The 23,012-nt window shown below is 41.5% G+C and overlaps 1 protein-coding gene across 1 annotated transcript in view; it reads right to left on the minus strand.

The window, feature by feature from the left end:
- Window positions 1–23,012, minus strand: part of igsf5a (immunoglobulin superfamily, member 5a) — a 37,925-nt gene that overhangs the window by 10,129 nt on the left and 4,784 nt on the right. Inside the window, exons 2-6 of the mRNA XM_034178968.1 lie at window positions 17,426–17,740; window positions 10,997–11,287; window positions 6,948–7,067; window positions 6,023–6,047; window positions 5,726–5,820 (exon numbers count right to left, since the gene is read on the minus strand). Coding sequence (XP_034034859.1) covers window positions 5,726–5,820; window positions 6,023–6,047; window positions 6,948–7,067; window positions 10,997–11,287; window positions 17,426–17,740 — 846 coding nt within the window. The remainder of the gene's footprint in view (window positions 1–5,725; window positions 5,821–6,022; window positions 6,048–6,947; window positions 7,068–10,996; window positions 11,288–17,425; window positions 17,741–23,012) is intronic.

Consider the following 23,012-nt stretch of genomic DNA (forward strand, 5'->3'; position numbering starts at 1 on the left):
CTAACAGAAACCTGGTTACAGCAGGATGAATATGTTAGTTTAAATGAGTCAATACCCCTGAGTCACACTAACTGTCAGAATGCTCGTAGCACGGGCCGGGGCGGAGGATTAGCAGCAATCTTCCATTCCAGCTTGTTAATTAATCAAAAACCCAGACAGAGCTTTAATTCATTTGAAAGCTTGTCTCTTAGTCTTGTCCATCCAAATTGGAAATCCCAAAAACCAGTTTTATTTGTTATTATCTATCGTCCACCTGGTCGTTACTGTGAGTTTCTCTGTGAATTTTCAGACCTTTTGTCTGACTTAGTGCTTAGCTCAGATAAGATAATTATAGTGGGCGATTTTAACATCCACTCAGATGCTGAGAATGACAGCCTCAACACTGCATTTAATCTATTATTAGACTCTATTGGCTTTGCTCAAAAAGTAAATGAGTCCACCCACCACTTTAATCATATCTTAGATCTTGTTCTGACTTATGGTATGGAAATAGAAGACTTAACAGTATTCCCTGAAAACTCCCTTCTGTCTGATCATTTCTTAATAACATTTACATTTACTCTGATGGACTACCCAGCAGTGGGGAATAAGTTTCATTACACTAGAAGTCTTTCAGAAAGCGCTGTAACTAGGTTTAAGGATATGATTCCTTCTTTATGTTCTCTAATGCCATATACCAACACAGTGCAGAGTAGCTACCTAAACTCTGTAAGGGAGATAGAGTATCTCGTCAATAGTTTTACATCCTCATTGAAGACAACTTTGGATGCTGTAGCTCCTCTGAAAAAGAGAGCTTTAAATCAGAAGTGTCTGACTCCGTGGTATAACTCACAAACTCGTAGCTTAAAGCAGATAACCCGTAAGTTGGAGAGGAAATGGCGTCTCACTAATTTAGAAGATCTTCACTTAGCCTGGAAAAAGAGTCTGTTGCTCTATAAAAAAAGCCCTCCGTAAAGCTAGGACATCTTTCTACTCATCACTAATTGAAGAAAATAAGAACAACCCCAGGTTTCTTTTCAGCACTGTAGCCAGGCTGACAAAGAGTCAGAGCTCTATTGAGCTGAATATTCCATTAACTTTAACTAGTAATGACTTCATGACTTTCTTTGCTAACAAAATTTTAACTATTAGAGAAAAAAATTACTCATAACCATCCCAAAGACGTATCGTTATCTTTGGCTGCTTTCAGTGATGCCGATATTTGGTTAGACTCTTTCTCTCCGATTGTTCTGTCTGAGTTATTTTCATTAGTTACTTCATCCAAACTATCAACATGTTTATTAGACCCCATTCCTACCAGGCTGCTCAAGGAAGCAGGAAAACAGCTAACTGATCATCTGCAGAGGAATGGTCTATTTGAAGAGTTTCAGTCAGGTTTTAGAATTCATCATAGTACAGAAACAGCATTAGTGAAGGTTACAAATGATCTTCTTATGGCCTCATCTCTGTGCTTGTTCTGTTAGACCTCAGTGCTGCTTTTGATACTGTTGACCATAAAATTTTATTACAGAGATTAGAGCATGCCATAGGTATTAAAGGCACTGCGCTGCGGTGGTTTGAATCATATTTGTTTAATAGATTACAATTTGTTCATGTAAATGGGGAATCTTCTTCACAGACTAAAGTTAATTATGGAGTTCCACAAGGTTCTGTGCTAGGACCAATTTTATTTACTTTATACATGCTTCCCTTAGGCAGTATTATTAGACGGTATTGCTTAAATTTTCATTGTTACGCAGATGATACCCAGCTTTATCTATCCATGAAGCCAGAGGACACACATCAATTAGCTAAACTGCAGGATTGTCTTACAGACATAAAGACATGGATGACCTCTAATTTCCTGCTTTTAAACTCAGATAAATCTGAAGTTATTGTACTTGGCCCCACAAATCTTAGAAACATGGTGTCTAACCAGATCCTTACTCTGGATGGCATTACCCTGACCTCTAGTAATACTGTGAGAAATCTTGGAGTCATTTTTGATCAGGATATGTCATTCAAAGCGCATATTAAACAAATATGTAGGACTGCTTTTTTGCATTTACGCAATATCTCTAAAATCAGAAAGGTCTTGTCTCAGAGTGATGCTGAAAAACTAATTCATGCATTTATTTCCTCTAGGCTGGACTATTGTAATTCATTATTATCAGGTTGTCCTAAAAGTTCCCTAAAAAGCCTTCAGTTAATTCAAAATGCTGCAGCTAGAGTACTGACGGGGACTAGAAGGAGAGAGCATATCTCACCCATATTGGCCTCTCTTCATTGGCTTCCTGTTAATTCTAGAATAGAATTTAAAATTCTTCTTCTTACTTATAAGGTTTTGAATAATCAGGTCCCATCTTATCTTAGGGACCTCGTAGTACCATATCACCCCAATAGAGCGCTTCGCTCTCAGACTGCAGGCTTACTTGTAGTTCCTAGGGTTTGTAAGAGTAGAATGGGAGGCAGAGCCTTCAGCTTTCAGGCTCCTCTCCTGTGGAACCAGCTCCCAATTCAGATCAGGGAGACAGACACCCTCTCTACTTTTAAGATTAGGCTTAAAACTTTCCTTTTTGCTAAAGCTTATAGTTAGGGCTGGATCAGGTGACCCTAAACCATCCCTTAGTTATGCTGCTATAGACATAGACTGCTGGGGGGTTCCCATGATGCACTGTTTCTTTCTCTTTTTGCTCTGTATGCACCACTCTGCATTTAATCATTAGTGATTGATCTCTGCTCCCCTCCACAGCATGTCTTTTTCCTGGTTCTCTCCCTCAGCCCCAACCAGTCCCAGCAGAAGACTGCCCCTCCCTGAGCCTGGTTCTGCTGGAGGTTTCTTCCTGTTAAAAGGGAGTTTTTCCTTCCCACTGTAGCCAAGTGCTTGCTCACAGGGGGTCGTTTTGACCGTTGGGGTTTTACATAATTGTTGTATGGCCTTGCCTTACAATATGGAGCGCCTTGGGGCAACTGTTTGTTGTGATTTGGCGCTATATAAAAAAAAATTGATTGATTGATTGATTTACAGGTATTATATCAAAGGGGCTGATTACTTATGCAACTCATCATCTTGGTTTTTATATTTTTAATTAATTTATATCAAGTTGAAGAGATTTACTTTCAGTTTGAGTCTAAGGAAGATAATTTTAGAAATTTTTATATTGAGAAGCCTGTTTTACTTTTTGTATTTGAAACGCCATGAACAAATTAAAATGAGTGAAATACCAAGGGGCTGAATACTTTTACAAGCCACTGTATGTTGTATCAAATGTTCGAAATAAACAGTTTTCATTCATTCATTCATTCAACATAAGTATGTAAATTCATTCTCTTCATCAGTTCATGCAATGTGTTTCTGTGTGTGTTACAGTCCAAAACAACAACCTTTCCACTATGTTTAATCCATATCGGCTCCAAACTGTTTGGGTTAAACTACTATGACCTTGGGTTTGACCTTTCAAGGCCACCCAATGCCAAACTTCATGTGACCAATAGAAAGGTCAAATATGTTCATGCTTCACAGTAACAATATGCTTATTCCTCACAGAAGTCATTCTAAATGATTTTGACATATCTTCACCCAAGGACAAAGGTCATGTGACCCGTAGAAAGATCACTTCAAAATTAGTGTTTAGTAATGACCGTAGCTGTATCTTTAACCCATTCCTCAAAATAGTAGAATATTGCCTGTATGTAACCACAGGGGCAAAACTTTAACCTTTGCTTGTGACCTTGATTTTTAACCAATTTCTCGTCAAATTAAACAATTTTTTCCTAGAGTCAGACATTCCACTGGGTTTGGTCCAAATTGGAATAAACTCTCCAAATGATCTTCTTTACACATAGAAGTTTTTTTTTTTTTTTTAACTGCCAAAAGTGTATTAAGGCCGTTTATTCCATAAATTAGTTCATTAATAACTGAAGAAGGTGCCAATGATTTTTATGACCACTTCATTAGAATCTATTAGCTGCTTCACTTCTGTGTGACATTGCTCATACAGTGCCCTGCAAAAGTATTGGGCCTCTTGGTATTTCACACAAATTTATTTTATGCAATTTCAAATACAAAAATAAACCAGGCTTCTCAATATAAAAATGTCTAAAATTATCTTCCTTAAACTCAAACTCAAAGCAAATTTCTACAACTTGATATACACTCAACAAAAATATAAATGCAACACTTTTGGTTTTGCTCCCATTTTGTATGAGATGAACTCAAAGATCTAAAACTTTTTCCACATACAGAATATCACCATTTCTCTCAAATATTGTTCACAAACCAGTCTAAATCTGTGATAGTGAGCACTTCTCCTTTGCTGAGATAATCCATCCCACCTCACAGGTGTGCCATACCAAGATGCTGATTAGACACCATGATTAGTGCACAGGTGTGCCTTAGACTGCCCACAATAAAAGGCCACTCTGAAAGGTGCAGTTTTATCACACAGCACAATGCCACAGATGTCGCAAGATTTGAGGGAGCGTGCAGTTGGCATGCTGACAGCAGGAATGTCAACCAGAGCTGTTGCTCGTGTATTGAATGTTCATGTCTCAACCATAAGCCGTCTCCAAAGTCGTTTCAGAGAATTTGGCAGTACATCCAACCAGCCTCACAACCGCAGACCACGTGTAACCACACCAGCCCAGGACCTCCACATCCAGCATGTTCACCTCCAAGATCGTCTGAGACCAGCCACTCGGACAGCTGCTGAAACAATCGGTTTGCATAACCAAAGAATTTCTGCACAAACTGTCAGAAACCGTCTCAGGGAAGCTCATCTGCATGCTCGTCGTCCTCATCAGGGTCTCGACCTGACTCCAGTTCGTCGTCGTAACCGACTTGAGTGGGCAAATGCTCACATTCGCTGGCATTTGGCACATTGGAGAGGTGTTCTCTTCACGGATGATGCGAAGGAGATGTGTTGCACTGCATGAGGCAAATGGTGGTCACACCAGATACTGACTGGTATCCCCCCCCAATAAAACAAAACTGCACCTTTCAGAGTGGCCTTTTATTGTGGGCAGTCTAAGGCACACCTGTGCACTAATCATGGTGTCTAATCACCATTTTGGTATGCCACACCTGTGAGGTGGGATGGATTATCTCAGCAAAGAAGAAGTGCTCACTATCACAGATTTCGACTGGTTTGTGAACAATATTTGAGGGAAATGGTGATATTATGTATGTGGAAAAAGTTTTAGATCTTTGAGTTCATCTCATACAAAATGGGAGCAAAACCAAAAGTGTTGCGTTTATATTTTTGTTGAGTATAAATGAATTAATATAAAATATAAAATCAATTTTTAAAAAACAATATAAAACCCAAGATGGTGGGTTGCATAAGTAAGGGGCCCCTTGCTATACATTATAACTGATTTAAATAAAGTTCAAGACATATTCAGTGACTTGGAAATGTTCAGGTATCCATCCCCTGACTTGTCTAAAGAAAACTGGCACTGAAACTGATTATTTACAGGTATTATATCAAAGGGGCTGATGACTTATGCAACCCATCATCTTGGCTTTTATATTTTGAATTAATTTATATCAGCTTGTAGAGATTTGCTTTCAGTTTGAATTTAAGGAAGATCATTTTAGAATTTTTAATATTGTGAAGCCTGATTGCCTTTTTGTATTTGAAATTTCATAAATATATTAAAATGTGTGAAATAACAAGAGGCCCAATATTTTTTGCAAGACACTGTATATGATGTCCTCAGAATCCTGAGTGTTTGTATAACGTACTGTTTTGTCCGTCCACCTCATAGCCGACGTTAACTCGACCTTGTTTCTGTCCAGCTGGACGGACACCACTCGTCTGACTTTGTGTCCTCACTCTCCTGTTTCACAAAAATACATCAGACACACGAACATGATTTCAGGTGAAAAAAAAAAAGAAAGAAAACATTGTTCTGGGGAAGGAAAGCACGCACGCACGCACACACACACACACACACACACACACACACACACACACACACACACACACACACACACACACACACACACACACAGACACACAAAGCATGATTTAGGTCTTACCTCATTTCGTCTTGGTAACTGAGTTCTGGAACAGATCAGAAGACGAGAAGAATTAAGTCTTATGATGCCACCATGAAAATCAGTCCACAAAAAAAACAACAAAGAGACAAACATAATGAAGCTAATCGCAATTTTGCAGCACTGAGGTCAGGTTCAGAGCTGCTGGTGTCTCTGAATGTCTGAATCTGCCACACTGTGGAACTGCCCTGGGTGTTGGATAGCAACCACCCAGGCAGACATCCAGTCCATGAAACCTCTGGAAATTAACCGTGTGTCTGCTGCAGCCTGGTAAAATAAGGGCGTGTCCTTGGTGGTCTCCACTTGCTGGGGTCCTCGACACTGAGGCACCTGTGTGCCGGATCTTGTCCAGAGGAACCACAGTGCAGCTCGTGAGCTACACATCAGTATGTGAGGTCAGTCAGCCAGTCATGTCACATTTCACTTGTGAGCAAGATCACTCCAGTTGTACTGGCCTGATTGTCCCCAAACCTGGTACATGCATTATGCATCGCAATCCCAAAAATCTTACTGGTTTGAGTTGTAAAAGGCCAAAAGTCAAGGTCACTGGAGCGTACTTTGCAAAAATCTTGTGAGCGCAGTAATTTCTTTCCTGATTGTCTCGGCACATGGTATGTGAGTTAGGCATGGTGACCCCAAGAAGACTACTGATTTGGGGGTCAAAGGTCAAAATTATGACATGTACTTGGTAAAAGCCTTCTGCAGAAAAGAGTCACTTGTCAGTGGTGAGCTTATCAAGGTTTGCCCAGGGCACCGTGCGTTAGTGCAGAACGTGCACCCATGATCATTAAACCTGTCAGGGAACAAAAGTTCAGCATTGTGATCAGTTTTTTAAACTGGTCATTTGAATGGATCCTGGCTGCTGTATTAATAAACAGCTTTAGAAATAACACATCAAGATTCTTACTCTTATCTTTCCTGCGTTTGCAGCAGAAGACGATTCCAATGATCAGCAAAACCACCAGAGCAAAGGATCCGATGGACACAACCACGGCAATCAACACAGTCCAGTCAGTCGGCTTTGGAACTGTCCCAGGAACACAGAGCAGGAACCACAACACCATGTTTTCAATTTCAGAGATGAAAATAAAAATTAGCTTGCACGTTACATTGTGAAATGACTCCACATTTAGGAGGTGTGTTCTAGTGCTGACCATCCAATGTAAAACTGGATCATTAGAACTTTGTTATATAAAACACTCATAGTCCAAACTTAATTTTAATCTGAGGGAGTAAAATTATTTTGCTGGGTGACAAAAAAGATTTTTAACAAATTGTATGATCCTCATATATCGGCAAAAATGATGAAGAATTAATAAAAAAAAAAACACTTTTTTTAAATCCACATAGTTTAACACTCAAAAATTTACTCTGTACACTAACACAGATGGGTGCATTCAGTATAGTATTATGTTAGCTCTGTGTTCTTCTTCTTCGTCTTTCGGCTGTTCCCGTTAGGGGTCGCCACAGCAGATCAATCGTTTCCATCTCACCCTGTCCTCTGTATCTTCCTCTGTCACACCAACCACCTGCATGTCCTCTCTCAGCACATCCATGAACCTCCTGTTTGGTCTCCCTCTTCTCCTCCTGCCTGGTGGCTCCATCCTCAGCATCCTTCTCCCTATATACCCTGGTTCCCTCCTCTGCACATGTCCAAACCATCTCAATCTCGCCTCTCTGACTTTGTCTCCAAACTGTCCCACCTGAGCTGTCCCTCTGATATGTTCATTCCTAATCTTGTCCATTCTTGTCACTCCCAAAGAGAATCTCAACATCTTCAGCTCTGCCACCTCCAGCTCCGCCTCCTGTCTTTTTGTTAGTGCCACCGTCTCTAAGCCATAGCTGGTCTCACTACTGTCTTGTAAACTTTCCCCTTCACTCTTGCTGATATTCTTCGGTCACAAATCACTCCTGCCACCTTTCTCCATCCACTCCACCCTGCCTGCACTCTCTTCTTCACCTCTCTACCACACTCTCCATTACTTTGAACAGTTGACCCCAAATATTTAAACTCATCTACTTTCACCACTTCTACTCCTTGTACCTGCACTATTCCACTGGGCTCCCTCTCATTCACACACATGTACTCAGTCTTGCTTCACCTGACTTTCATTCCCCTTCTCTCCAAAGCATATCTCCACTTCTCCAGACTAGACTCAACTTGCGCTCTACTCTCACTACAGATCACAATGTCATCTGCAAACATCATAGTCCATGGGGACTCCTGTCTAATCTCATCCATCAACCTGTCCATCACCACTGCAAACAAGAAAGGACTCAGAGCTGATCCTTGGTGTAATCCCACCTCCACCTTGAATGAGTCTGTCATTCCGACTGCGTATCTCACCGCTGTCACACTATTCTTGTACATGTCCTGCACTACCCTAACATACTTCTGTGCCATTCCAGACGTCCTCATACAATACCACAGCCTAGCTTCTACTACTCTTTCCCATAACTTCATACTGTGGCTGATCAGCTTTATGCCTCTGTAGTTACTGCAGCTCTGCACATCACCCTTGTTCTTGAAAATAGGAACCAGCACACTTTGTCACCAGTCCTCAGGCATTCTCTCACTTTCCAAGATTTTATTAAACAATCTGGTTAGAAACTCTACTGCCATCTCTCCTAGACATTTCCATGCCTCCACTGGAATGTCATCTGGACCAACTGCCTTTCCACTCTTCATCCTCTTCATAGCAGCCCTCACTTCTTCCTTACTAATCTCTTGTACTTCGTGATTTACTCTCACCACATCATCCAGCCTTTTCTCTCGCTCATTTTCTTTATTCATCAGCTCTCAAAATATTCCCTCCACATTCTCAGCACACACTCCTCACTTGTCAGCACATTACCATGTGCATCTTTTACCACCCTAACCTGTTGCACATCCTTTCCAGCTCTGTCCCTTTGTCTGGCCAATTGGTCCTTTTCTCCTTCCTTACTATTCAACTTCTTGTAAAGCTCGCAATATGCCTTTTCCTTCACTTTTGCCACTTCTCTTTTCGCCTTACACCGCATCTCCTTATACTCCTGTCTACTTTCTTCATCTCTCCGACTATCCCAAAACCTTTTCGCCAACCTCTTTCTCCTTATGCTTTCCTGGACCTCTTCATTCCACCACCAAGTCTCCTTGTCTTCCTTCCACTGTCCAGATGTCATACCCAGTACTGTCCTAGCTGTCTCCCTCACCACATCTGCAGTACTTTTCCAGTTGTCCAAAATTGCTTCCCGTCCAACCAGTGCTTCTCTCACCTTCTCGCTAAATTTCACACAACAGTCTTCCTCCTTCAGCTTCCACCATCTGATCCTTTGTTGAGCTCTCACTCTCTTCTCCTTTTCCTCTAAAGTCATCCTACAAACAACCATCCTATGCTGTCTAGTGACACTCTCTCCTGCCACCACCTTACAGTCTCTGATTTCTTTTAGCTTGCAATTCCTATAAAGAATGTAGTCCACCTGTGTGCACCTTCCTCCACTCTTATATGTTACCCTGTGCTCCTCCCTTTTCTTAAAGTAGGTATTCCCCACAGCCATTTCCATCCTTTTTGCAAAATCAAGTACCATCTGTCCTTCCCCATTCCTATCCTTGATACCATATCTACCCATTACTTCCTCATCACCTCTGTTCCCTTCACCAACATGCCCATTGAAGTCTGCTCCTATCACCACTCTTTCATGCTTGGGCACACTCTCCACCACCTCATCTAACACACTCCAGAAATCTTCTTTCTCCTTCATCTCACAACCTACCTGTGGGGCATATGCACTGATGATATTCATCATCACCTCTTCAATTTCCAACTTCACACTCATCACCCTGTCAGACACTCGCTTAACCTCCAACACACTTTTAACATACTCTTCCTTTAAAATGACCCCAACACCATTTCTCTTCCTGTCCTCACCATGGTACAACAACTTGTACCCACCGCCGATGCTCCTGCTCTTACTTCCCTTCCACTTGGTCTCTTGCACACACAATATGTCTACCTTTCTCCTCTCCATCATATCAGCCAGCTCTCTCCCTTTACCAGTCATACTACCAACATTCAAAGTCCCCACTCTCATTTCCACCCTTCGAGTTTTCTTCTTCTCCCGCTGTTTGTGGAAACGTTCTTCTCCTCTTCTTCGTTGTCTTTGCCCAGCAGTAGCCCAATTTCCACCAGCACCCTGTTGGGCAATAGCACCGGTGGCGGACGTTGTTAACCCGGGCTGCGACCGATCCGGTATGGGAATTCGATTCTTAGTCTGCATAGTTGGGTTGGCTTGTTTTACGCCGGATGCCCTTCCTGACGCAACCCTCCTCATTTATCCGGGCTTGGGACCAGCACTCAGAATGTACTGGCTGCACACCCCATGTGGCTGAGTGATTACATTAGCTCTGTCATTGAGTAATTTAATCCTATTAGTGTTGATCAATTTGTTTTAATGCTCGAATAAAGTTGATTTAACATGACAAGAGAGTCCATTTTACATAATTTTGAATGGGGCAATATGTATTCACTGCAGTTTTAATTTCTCACACACTCATCTTCAACCGCTTAGTCTAATTAAGGGTCGTGGGGAGCTGGAGCCTATCCCAGCAGTCACAGAGCGCAAGGTGGGGTACACCCTGGACAGGACGCCAGTCTGTCGCAGGGCCAACAGTTTTAATTTAACACTGTAAAATGTTTATGCTCTAGATTTGTGAGCTTTGCTGGTGATTATGCCATATCTCATGAATTCATGATAATTAACACCCCCGCCACCCCCAAAAAATAAATAAAAATAAACAAATACTAAATCACCCATACTAAAATCTCAGCAACCACTGAAGCTAAACAGCAGACTTTGGTAATAAAATCATCAGGTGTTATTGGAGGTAACTGAACATTTTTGCTGAAAAATTACCACAAAACTGAAGCTCCTGTTCCACGTACGCCAAGAGGAACAAATAATAAGTGATACTCTTACCTACCACCAGGTACACCGCACTGGACTGTGGACTTGTCAGTGCAGATACGGTTGCCAAACACTCCACTCTGGTGTTTCTGACTGCTTGGAACTTCAGCGCCGCGGTAGAGTTGAACGTGTCGCCGTGAGCCACAATGATGGTGTCGTTCAGGCTGCTGTTCGCATTCTGACCGTCCAGGCTCCAGCTGATTGTCGGGACGGGGAACCATGCAGCTGTGACACACTGGAACTCCACCTGCTGGTCCTGCGTCGCAGTCACATTGCCACCCATGATGTGTACTGAACCACTTTCTGAGAAACATTATGTGAAGCAGAGGCAAGAAGAATAAAGAAAGGTGGGAGGAAACATCCACAGTTACCCTCAACTTTCACATCCGCCAAAGGTAAGAAGTCACACAAATCTGGACAGACGGTGACACAACAAACACTTTTATCAAGACATGGAGTTTTTTAGTTTTTGATTAAAAAGTTCTAAGATGCTTTGAACCTGTAATAAGGATCAAAGAAAATGTGTTCAAATAGTAAACATGCACCTCCTGAATCCTGTCAAAGTAATCTCAGATCAAAGACAAAATGCAATATCAGGATCAAAAGAATCTTGATCAAAGAGATTAACCTCAAAGAGCAAGGCTACAACCCTTGATCACAATCAAAGTAATTACAGATTAAAGACCAAAAACAGGGTTGGTGTTAGAAAAGGGGTTTTGATCAAGAGAAAACCATCAAAGGTCATAGATAGGATCAGTATCAAAGGAACCAGGCAGGACCCAGAATCAAACATCAAAGACAGGGTGGGATAAAATGAATCAGGATCAAAGAGCAATGATACGCCTCTTGATTTAGATTAAAAAATGCAAAATACATATCAAAGACAGGATCAGGATTAAATTAATCTGTATACAGGATCAAAGGTCAAACACGGGATCTGGATCAAAGGAATCAAGTTCAAAGGGCAAAGCACAAGTAGCAAAAAAAATAGCCCATTTTGATCATAGCAATCAGCAATTCCAGATTTTTCATCCCAGACAGGATCAGGATCAAAGGGACTAGAATACAAGCTCACAGATAGCATTTGGAGCAAAGACAAGATTAGCCCATTCATCCAGATTCACACAAAAATGTAATAAATTCTTTGACTCAAGGCTTGTCTCTCCACAAAATGACTCTGAAATCTGTTTCATGTCCTTATGAGATATCAACAAATTGCCAGACAGACTACCAGACAGACAGACAGAACAGGAAGATAGACAGACATCAATGAAAACATGACGTCCTTGTATTACCACAATGACGTCATGTTTTGCCAGAAACCAGAAAAACACAGCACATCTTCACATGTGAAAGAAAAAACTCACTCTTCTTTTTAAAAAATAATTAAGACAGATATTCAGTAAGCGAAAGCAAAGCATATGAGTACTTCAGGAGTACTTCAGTTCTGCTGCTTACATTGCATCAACTTACTAAACCCTCACATAAGTGTTGATTCATACCCATTAAAGCCCACACTACCGCTGTCCTGTCCTCTCTCAGGCCGCCTGAGTAATTATCTCTTATTTCATTTGTAGCGGCTGTAAACACCTTTATATGGTCTTCTGGCAAAACAAATCCTCCTACTGCAAAAGCAATTACAGTTTACATCCATCCCAGTGATTAGATAGACATCAGTCTGGAGGTTTTGTCCACACACACACACACACACACACACACACACACACACACACACACACACACACACACACACACACACACACACACACACACACACACACACACACACACACACACACACACACACACACGCTGTACTGAGGGCCTCATTAAAGATTTTTAAGAACTTCCACTGCAGTGTGGGAGAGAAAATGACCTGAACACAGCATTGCATCCTGTCTCTCACTGGAAGCTGATGGGAGATAATGAGCTTTTATTCAAAGGCAAAGGTCACGAGATGCAAATTTCACATTGTGCTTTCAGCCATGCATGACAGGCAAATTTAATATGAGCAGTTTAGTGTGAAACATTTAGGTAAAAAAAAATAAAGATGCATTTTTTTTTTCTTTATTTAAATTCAAGACACAGTGATGGTCACATTTGTCTGTTTGCAGTGATATCTTCAAATTGCAAAGAACAGTTTTCATGAAACTTGGTGGATAAACTCAGTGGACAGCTTTCTCATAACACAGGTCACATCCAACCACAGGTCAGAGGTCCAATCAAAGGTCAGTGTCTACTGTGTGCAGTGATATCTTCAAAATACAAAGTCAAATTTCAATCAGACCTGGTGGCTACACTCAGCAGACCTTCCTCTCACAACACAGGTCAAGTCAAACTCATAGGTCAAAGGTCATGGTCAATTTAGAGGTCATACTCTACTCTCTACTGTCTGTTGTGAAATCTTCAAAACACATGGCGTAGCTTCAGTAAAACTTGGTAAAACACACTCAGTGAACCCTCCTCTCACAACACAGCTCATGTTAAGGTCATAGGTCGGAGGTCATGATCAAATCAGAGGACACTGCCTAAAATACATCAATGACCACAGCTCAGGGAATAGAAGAGATATTGGAATATGGTTTTCTGCATCGATTTCTGCTCTCCAGGGGCCTCAAAGCGTGTGTATGCACAAAAACCTGGCATACACCCGTCTCCACATCCATGTGCAAATGTATCAAAAGTGACTGTGACGTGAGCATGGAAATGTGAGGTGCGTCACGCAAAAATCCAGACTGGCGTATGCACGTTTCTACAGCTATTGTTCCACTGTGGACATGTAAAGGTGATGCTGGGAACCGTTAATAGTGTGAAAACAAGAAGTCATCAGAGTGATGTGCACATCAGAGGCACACTGATGAACATTTAACACACCCACGTGTTTGCAATTATATGTGTGGATATAAAAGCACAAGCTAAGTGATACGTAAAATGGCATTAACAGTGGCTGTGGTAGCGTTGTTAGAGGACCTTGCAAATGGTGCAATCTGACGTGAGCATGTATTCAGGGAACACGAGGATTTACTTGCAAATGACGATAAATGGCTCATAAACTGTTTTCAATTACCAAGGCCACTGTTACTGGAATGGCACACAGAGCGGCTGGCCCAGAGCGCAATACGGTGAGGAGCCAGGGGTTGTCTGTGCCCACACAGGTGCTGACCATGTTGGGCATCCTGGCATCAGGGGCATTTCAGCATGAGTTGGCTGATCGGTCAGGAGTGTGCCAGTCAACCTTGCGCCAAGCAATGCCAGCATTGTGGAATGCAACCGTCCGAATCTTATCCAGGTACATTCCAACATTACAGCGCATTTTGCAGCGAGAGCCAGTTTCCCGAATGTAATGGGAGCTGTTAACTGCACACATATATGAAGGCGCCATCACATGATGAGTTTGTGTAGGAAACATTTTCATTCCATCAATGTTCAAATCATATGTGATGCACAAATGGATGTCAGGCTGGAGGCGTGGTGCGCGATGTGGGGGGGGGGGGGGGGGGTTGCTTGGTGGTTAAATAATTTATCCATGTAATTGTTCCTAACAAAAACCAGTTTGGACACATTTGGGCATGTGCACATTCAAATGTTTATTTTTTATTTTTATTAGTAATATATTTTCTTTATCTTGATGGTGGAACTAGAGATGAACATCTTAACAAGCCCCCGACTGTGTTCAGTATTTGTAAATAAAAGCGTGTATGTTGATGTCACATACTGTCAGCCGCCATGCACCTAATATCTTTTTACTTCAGTATGTGCGCGCAGCTCAGTTCAGCATTTGCACACACAAACTTACTTATTTAATTTCTGTTTTACATGACAGAGAGCTGAGAGAACAGTGATCTAACCACAGCTTTCCTTGTTTTGGCACATTGTCTCTAAAGTTCTTTCCTTTTTACACAGAACAGCGATGATGGCGGGTGTCATCAAACACACAACACTCCACACTTATGGTACCATCAGCACGACACAACCAAACTATTTGAATACATTTGCATATTCAGATGGAGGAAAAATTAGCTGTAGGTGGCACTGCAGTCATCTGGATGCCTTGTTGAAACAATGATTTATATATTAAATAATAATGCTTTTTATGATTAGATTATGAATTTTTTGAAGTTATTTAACTATCTTTTCATGCGTGCATCTTTTGATGTAACATTTTCTTTTGCAACAAATACACATTTCTTGACTTTTTTTAACGACAAAGTGCATCAATCTCTGCTTCTCTTTGCACTTTGGGGACATGATTTTGCATACTATATATGAACTAGAGCCCGACCGATATATCGGCCGACCGATATTATCAGCCGATATAAGCCCTTTTCGAAGTATTCAGTATCGGCTGAAATTTTGCAGATAGAATGCCGATAATTTCTCATAAACAGAACAAAATGTTCTTGCACCGTTTGTCCAGTAGATGGAGCTCTGATTCCATTCAACTGAGAGCTGCTTACATCCCTGCTTAAATGTGTTCATTACCGGCCCCCATAGTTCGCTGTCACACTGCACTGATCGGCTGACAAAAGCATACAAGTAAGTTTATAAGGATGTTGTTTCTAATAACAACAAAAAATTACATTCACCCCACATTTCTCCCGTTTCAGTTCAACTCAGTTTGATTAACTCAGTTTATGTAGTAATGTGTCAAATGTGCTTCATTGCATCGGTCACACTTTTTATTAAGCCCACGTTGTGTAGATCTTATTTCTAGCATGAAAAACTTTTGTTTACTGCTAAGAGGTTGAAACATTCAGATTCACTGGTCGTCCGGAAGGGTTCTGGGAATTACTGACATTCGCCATAAACCCTCTGGGGCCGACGCCATCGTATACAACGGCTGGGACCAATCTTTACTAAATTGTAAATTAATTTTTAATGATATGAGATAGAAACTTACTTTTTTTTTTTGCTGAAAAGTTAACTCTGCGGACTTTCGATCCATCGCCGGCCATCTTGGTATTTCTCATAGAAGATGTGTGATGACGTACACAATGTGAGTGTCCAATCGGAATTGGTTCTCCATCACATGGTTTTCCAAAATCCAATCGTAGGGCAGATTTACCTCACGTGATATGGCAAAGATCATTTTCAGGAGTGATATTTTACTAGTTGGCCCATTTGAATAGCCCACTAACTGCTCCAATTACATTTTTGCATTTTTTTTAACTTGAAAATTCTTCTCTGTTATAAAGTTAAACAATATGAGATCAAAGCTTCAGCTTTTAGCTCATACCTTTTTTTAAGGGTCCAAAAAGGAACATTTTATTCATTAAAAAAAAATAATAATAATATCGGCTGATTTATCGGCTATTGGCAAATCAGCCGATTTATCGATTATCGGCATTTTCTTCATCCAAATATCATTATCGGCATCGGCCTCAAAAAATCCATATCGGTCGGGCTCTAATATGAACATACGAGGTCTGTCAATAAAGTATAGGTCCTTTTTATTTTTTTCAAAAACTATATGGATTTCATTCATATGTTTTTACGTCAGACATGCTTGAACCCTCGTGCGCATGCGTGAGTTTTTCCACGCCTGTCGGTGACGTCATTCGCCTGTGAGCACTCCTTATGGGAGGAGTCGTCCAGCCCCTCGTCGGAATTCCTTTGTCTGAGAAGTTGCTGAGAGACTGGCGCTTTGTTTGATCAAAATTTTTTCTAAACCTGTGAGGCACATCGAAGTGGACACGGTTCGAAAAATTAAGCTGGTTTTCGGTGAAAATTTTAACGGCTGATGAGAGATTTTGAGGTGATACTGTCGCTTTAAGGACTTCCCACGGAGCGGGACGTCACGCAGCGCTCTCAGGCGCCGTCGTCAGCCTGTTTCAAGCTGAAAACCTCCACATTTCAGGCTCTATTGATCCAGGACGTCGTGAGAGAACAGAGAAGTTTCAGAAGAAGTCGGTTTCAGCATTTTATCCAGATATTCCACTGTTAAAGGAGATTTTTTTAATGAAAGACATGCGGCTGGATTGCAGAATCGGCTCGCAGCCGCTGTGACGCTCCGCCACAGGAAAAACACCTCCGTTGGAAGCCTTAAGGACAAGTTGGAACATGTCCAGCTGTTAAACAATTTCTCATATACTCACTCCACTGAAAGCCATCAAAAGCCGCCTGGATTTTACAAATGGTTTTCAAAGGGGGTCAGACAGGATCACCTGCAATTTATATTATTTATTATTTATTTCGAAAGGGATTCAAGAAGAATTCAAACAGACACACATCACGTCATTCTGGCTATACTGCTGTAGGTGTTTTTAGTCCTGCACAGAGGAGAGCTCTCTGCTGCCCTCCACAGCACAGCACAGTCACTACATGTGTGATTCTGAGTAAAAGAGTCAGAAAAAGTAAGAGCAGCTACAGAATGCACACAGCATCATCTTCAGGTCAAACGTCAGCCACACAGCAGTGAGTGCTGAGGGAAGACAAGCCTACCTTGTACGAGGAGCTGTGCCGACCGCGAGCCGTAATTGCCCTGCACAGTGCAGGTGACCAAACCAGAATCATTGCGGGTCACATTATGAATGGTGAACTCCACACAGCCACTGTCATTTCCAGAACACAATTTGGCAGAAAAGTGCTCTGAGAACGGGATGTCTGAACCATTCCACATGATCGTCAGGATCAGAAGTTCTCCGACATTCCAGGTCATGACCTTCCATAGTCCGCTGACAGTGGCTTTGAAGATGACATCAGAACCTTGTAGTGCCGCAGTATTCAGTGGCTCCAGCTGGAACTGCCCCAACACATCTAGGAATACAGAGGATTATCAAAATAAAAGCCAAACAAATGCAGCCCTCACCTTTAATCATTTTCACTTCAAAGATTTGTATTTAATTAAATATAATGCAATGTTTAAATGCCCTCAGCCGTATGAGCCTTGGTTCTTTATAATTTGCAGTTGTTTAATTAATTATTAATATCCTATCCTCTTACGTACAATTTGTACAACCCCAATTCCAATGAAGTTGGGACGTTGTGTAAAATGTAAATAAAAACAGAATACAATGATTTGCAAATCATCTTCAATCTATATTCAACTGAATACACCACAAAGACAAGATATTTAATGTTCAAACTGATAAACTTTATTGTTTTTGTGCAAATATTTGCACAAAGTAGTTGGCATTTTGGTCCCAGGAGATGACACAGACAAAGGCAACAACCTGGTGGCTGGGTGTACCAACGTGTGACTCGGTCCTGCTCAGCCCAAATACACAACACTTCTTCTCCATGTAGACTCACCACCTACAGGCAGTTGGTAGAGGGTTTGGTGTGCTGTTCTTATGCCAGTGGACAGGGGCAAATGCCCACACGGACTGACACGGTTCTGGAACTTGACTCTGAGAACATGGAACAGTACCCCTCTGGGGGTCGGGGTAGGAGCCTGAGCTTGTGTGGGCTCTGGAACCATACTCTCAGAGAGGGGCTGGACTTTCTCTTTTTCTGGAGTTGTTCAGGGTGAGAGGTGCTGGGTGGGTGTGGGGCTACAAGTCCCCGGCTGAGTGCCGTTTTTTGGGGGTTTTCTTTGGTGAACACGGGTGCTTCCTCTGTGGGACCTCATGTTGCAGAGAGGAATCTGACTGTTATTTGTGCATATGGACCAAACAGCAGTCCAGAGTATTCGGACATCTTGGAGACTCTGATTGGGATCCTGGAAAAGGTTCCTGCTGGAGATTCCTTAGTTCTACTGGGGGACTTCAATGCTCACGTGGGCAACAATGGAGAAAAATGGAAAACTTGGGAGGAATGGCCCCCTGATCTGAATCCAAGTGGTGTTTTGTTGTTGGACTTCGGTGCTGGTTATGGATTGTCCATAACACTTTGTTTGAGCACAAGGGTGTTCATAAGTACACGTGGTATCAGAATGTGTGAAGATTAAAAGTGGATGATCGATTTTTGTAATCGTGTCATCAGACCTGCGACCGTGCGTCTTGGACACTTGGGTGAAGAGAGGGGCGGAGCTGTCAACTGATCACCACCTGGTGATGAGCAGGCTCAGATGGTGGGTAAGCCACCAAGACAGTCTGGAAGACCTCAATGTATTGTGAGGGATTTCTAGGAACGTTTGGTGGAAGAGCCTGTCCTTCAACTCACACCTCCAAAGAAACTTCTCCCAGATCCCAAGGGAGGTCAGGGACATGTTCAAGGCCTCCATTGCTGGGGCAGCTGATTTGAGCTGTGGTCAGAAGGTTGTTGGTGCTTGTTGTGGCGGCAACCAAAGAGCCCACTGGTGGATGCCAGTGGTAAGGGCAGCCGTCAGGGTAAAGGAGGCCTTTTGTGTTTGGTTAGCACAGAGGTTGCCGGAATCAGCGGATCAGTTCTGGCCGGCCAGAAGGACTACAGTCTCAATGGTGGCTGAGGCGAAGAGTTTGGAGAGGCCATAGAAAATTACTTTTTGTCAGTCTCAAAGTGATTCTGGCAAACTGTCAGGCACCTCAAGAAAGGGAGGCAGTGCTGATGTCGCCGATATCAGGCGATTACTGCCTCGTTTTCTGCTTCAAACTGACTTTAGAGTGATTTTAAGAGGTTTGAGCTTGTCGTCTGATGGTTAATAACCATATTGTTCCCTTTGGTTGCTTTGGGTGAAGAGAGTCAGACTCAGACGTGATGGTGTGGTCCCAAATGATGCATGCACACTGAAGGCGATTTTTAGTAGGGACCATTCGGTCGGCGACAATTTGGCACCATAGGGAAGATTTTTAATTTTTAATCCATTTTGGGGACAGCTTTCTCCCCAGAGCGATCACTGCACTGAACAATAACAAATCACTCTAATCAGCACCTTTCAAGTTTCTTGTGCAATATCTGTAAATCATGTGTAATTTTCCTGTGCAATATGATTCCACAGTTGTATATAATTCTCGTTTTACATTTTACTTGGTCCACATTTTATTTTACCTTATGTTTATATTAGTTGTACACACTTCCGATAATCCGATAATTATTAAAGATAATGTTTTCATTATCGGATTATCTTTTTAGATAAATTTAAAAACCATCATCAGAGTAATTATCTTCTGATGAATTACCGTCCGATAACTTTTAGACCGATAACGTACTAAACTAAGCTGAACAATAACAAACATTTTTCAAACTGTTAAAGCTGTTGAGATTTACCTGTTAAAAGTTTCCTAATAGGCTTGTTGTTCTAACCTCTGCAAACAGAAACCACTCTATCGTCTATAAACAAAGGTGAACTGATAACTAAAAAAAATCATTTCCTTTAACACCATACTAATAAAACCGCAATGTTACCAAGTCATCCAGAGGCATACATGTTTAACTTATGGTTCAAATTTTAACTACTCATTTTAGACAAGTTATTTAAAATTATTGTCATGTCTGAAGTTTATAAAGTAAAAATATCAGATATATTTTTTTGTTTTAAAGTAATGTGCTAATTTTTAAGGTTTTGCGAGTACATGCTGTGCCAGGCAGCAATGCATTATGGGTAGCATAAGGTAATCTCAGACGTTCACAACAGGACAAATGCATTTCAGACACTCTGTTCAGGGTCCACAGATAACAGCATTAAACTCTAGTGCCTAAAACTCTCGTGAATATATTCTCTGGGTTTATAGATGTTAGTGTATTTGCGTTTGTTAAATTCCACGCATCTTAAATGTAGCAGACACGGATTATCTGGAATTTTGTTTGACATTTTTTCAAGGCCGCTACTGCCATCTACTGGCCAGGAGTGTTCATGGCAGTATTAAATGTCTGGGTACATGGCTGCTCTCAAAGTGTTGGTATTGTCCATTGTCCAGGCGCTTTTTGTGTGCATATATTTGTTAACTTTGTATTCTAAAACTACGGTTAGAAGTAATTCCGACTCCTTATCGGTCCACACGAACGAGGTTGGCGCCATATTTTTAGTTTTTGCGGAAGTGACGACAAGAGAATAAGGCTCCTGATTGGATAGAATTTTAATCAGTACCGCCACCCAAAGGTTTGGCAGACTAATTGCAACACATTTATATGATTCGATGTGGATGGATTTTTTTTTTAAACGATGTAGTGTGGATGAAGTTTTTTCCCCAAACTGAAAGGGTAAGATATTCGGTTTTACAAATACCCGACAACGTGTGTACATGGCCTTATGTCTGTGAAAGGCACTATATAAATAAATGTACTTACTTACTTACTAATATTGAGTGCACGTTTTACAACATCATAAAATTTTTAAAACATGCAATTGCGATGACACTTCCAGGGCTCCGTAAAAATGCCTGTTTTTACAAATAAAAATTGAATATTTTACAAAAGCACATTTATCTTTAAACCAACACACAACACACGTCACATTAACGTGTTGGTTTACATAATGGATTACTGAACCAATCACTGTTTAGCACTTTTACCCAGAATGCTTTGCGGTCTGTGTTTGTTACAAAACCTCAGTTGAAAGAAAATGATTATAATTAGTAAAGAGTTAATTTTGTGGGTGCTCTCAGGATTTGTTTGTGTTGCTTTCTGCAGGGGGCAGCATGGTCAAACATTTTTGCTTATTCTTTTGGTTTGTTACTGCTTTTAATACTTTAAAAAGCGATCGTATGAAAAATCAATTCCAGCTCTTTAGTAACTGCAAATGTCCCATAGACAACACTGGAATTTATCGGTTATCGATTATCTGTAACTTCCGATACATTTTTGGGTGGTTTATCGGCTTATCTTTGTCAAAGATAACTTTTCAGTTATCTTATTATCTGTTATTGAAGTTAATTTTTTGGTTATCTGTGCCCACTATCTTTTATATTGGCTAAAAATTACTTGCACCACAGAAAGCACCTTTTTGGAGTTGCACTCAAATCTTGTTGTAATGCAAATTACAATGACAATAAAGGCGATTCTGATTCTGATTTTGGATATCCATGTTAAGTTTGCACCACTTTTACACTGGATGTTCTTTCTGTTGCAACTCCGGGTATACGAGGTCTGTCCATAAAGTATAGGTCCTTTTTATTTTTTTCAAAAACTATATGGATTTCATTCATATGTTTTTACGTCAGACATGCTTGAACCCTCGTGCGCATGTGTGAGTTTTTCCACGCCTGTCGGTGACGTCATTCGCCTGTGAGTACTCCTTGTGGGAGGAGTCATCCAGCCCCTCGTCGGAATTCCTTTGTCTGAGAAGTTGCTGAGAGACTGGCGCTTTGTTTGATCAAAATTTTTTCTAAACCTGTGAGACACATCGAAGTGGACACGGTTCGAAAAATTAAGCTGGTTTTCAGTGAAAATTTTAACGGCTGATGAGAGATTTTGAAGTGATACTGTCGCTTTAAGGACTTCCCACGGTGCGAGACGTCGTGCAGCGCTCCCAGGTGCCGTCGTCAGCCTGTTTCAAGCTGAAAACCTCCACATTTCAGGCTCTATTGATCCAGGACGTCGTGGGAGAACAGAGAAGTTTCAGAAGAAGTCGGTTTCAGCATTTTATCCGGATATTCCACTGTTAAAGGAGATTTTTTTTAATGAAAGACGTGCGGGCGGATTGCAGCGTCGGCTCGCAGCCGCCGCGATGCTCCGCCACAGGAAAAACACCTCTGTTGGAAGCCTTAAGGACAAGTTGGAACATGTCCAGCTGTTAAACAATTTCTCATATACTCACTCCACTGAAAGCCATCAAAAGCCGCCTGGATTTTACAAATGTTATCAACACGGAGGTGTTTTTCCTGTGCCGCCGCACCGCGCCGGCTGCGTCCCGACACGCGGACCCGTCCGCACGTCTTTCATTAAAAAAATCTCCTTTAACAGTGGAATATCCGGATAAAATGCTGAAACCGACTTCTTCTGAAACTTCTCTGTTCTCGACGTCCTGGATCAATAGAGCCTGAAATGTGGAGGTTTTCAGCTTGAAACAGGCTGATGACGCCGCCTGAGAGCGCAGCGCGACGTCTCGCACCGTGGGAAGTCCTTAAAGTGACAGTGTCACCTCAAAATCTCTCATCAGCCGTTAAAATTTTCACTGAAAACCAGCTTAATTTTTCGAACCATGTCCACTTCGATGTGTCTCACAGGTTTA

Source organism: Thalassophryne amazonica, chromosome 9 (genome assembly GCF_902500255.1).
Source record: "Thalassophryne amazonica chromosome 9, fThaAma1.1, whole genome shotgun sequence".
NCBI lineage: Eukaryota > Metazoa > Chordata > Actinopteri > Batrachoidiformes > Batrachoididae > Thalassophryne > Thalassophryne amazonica.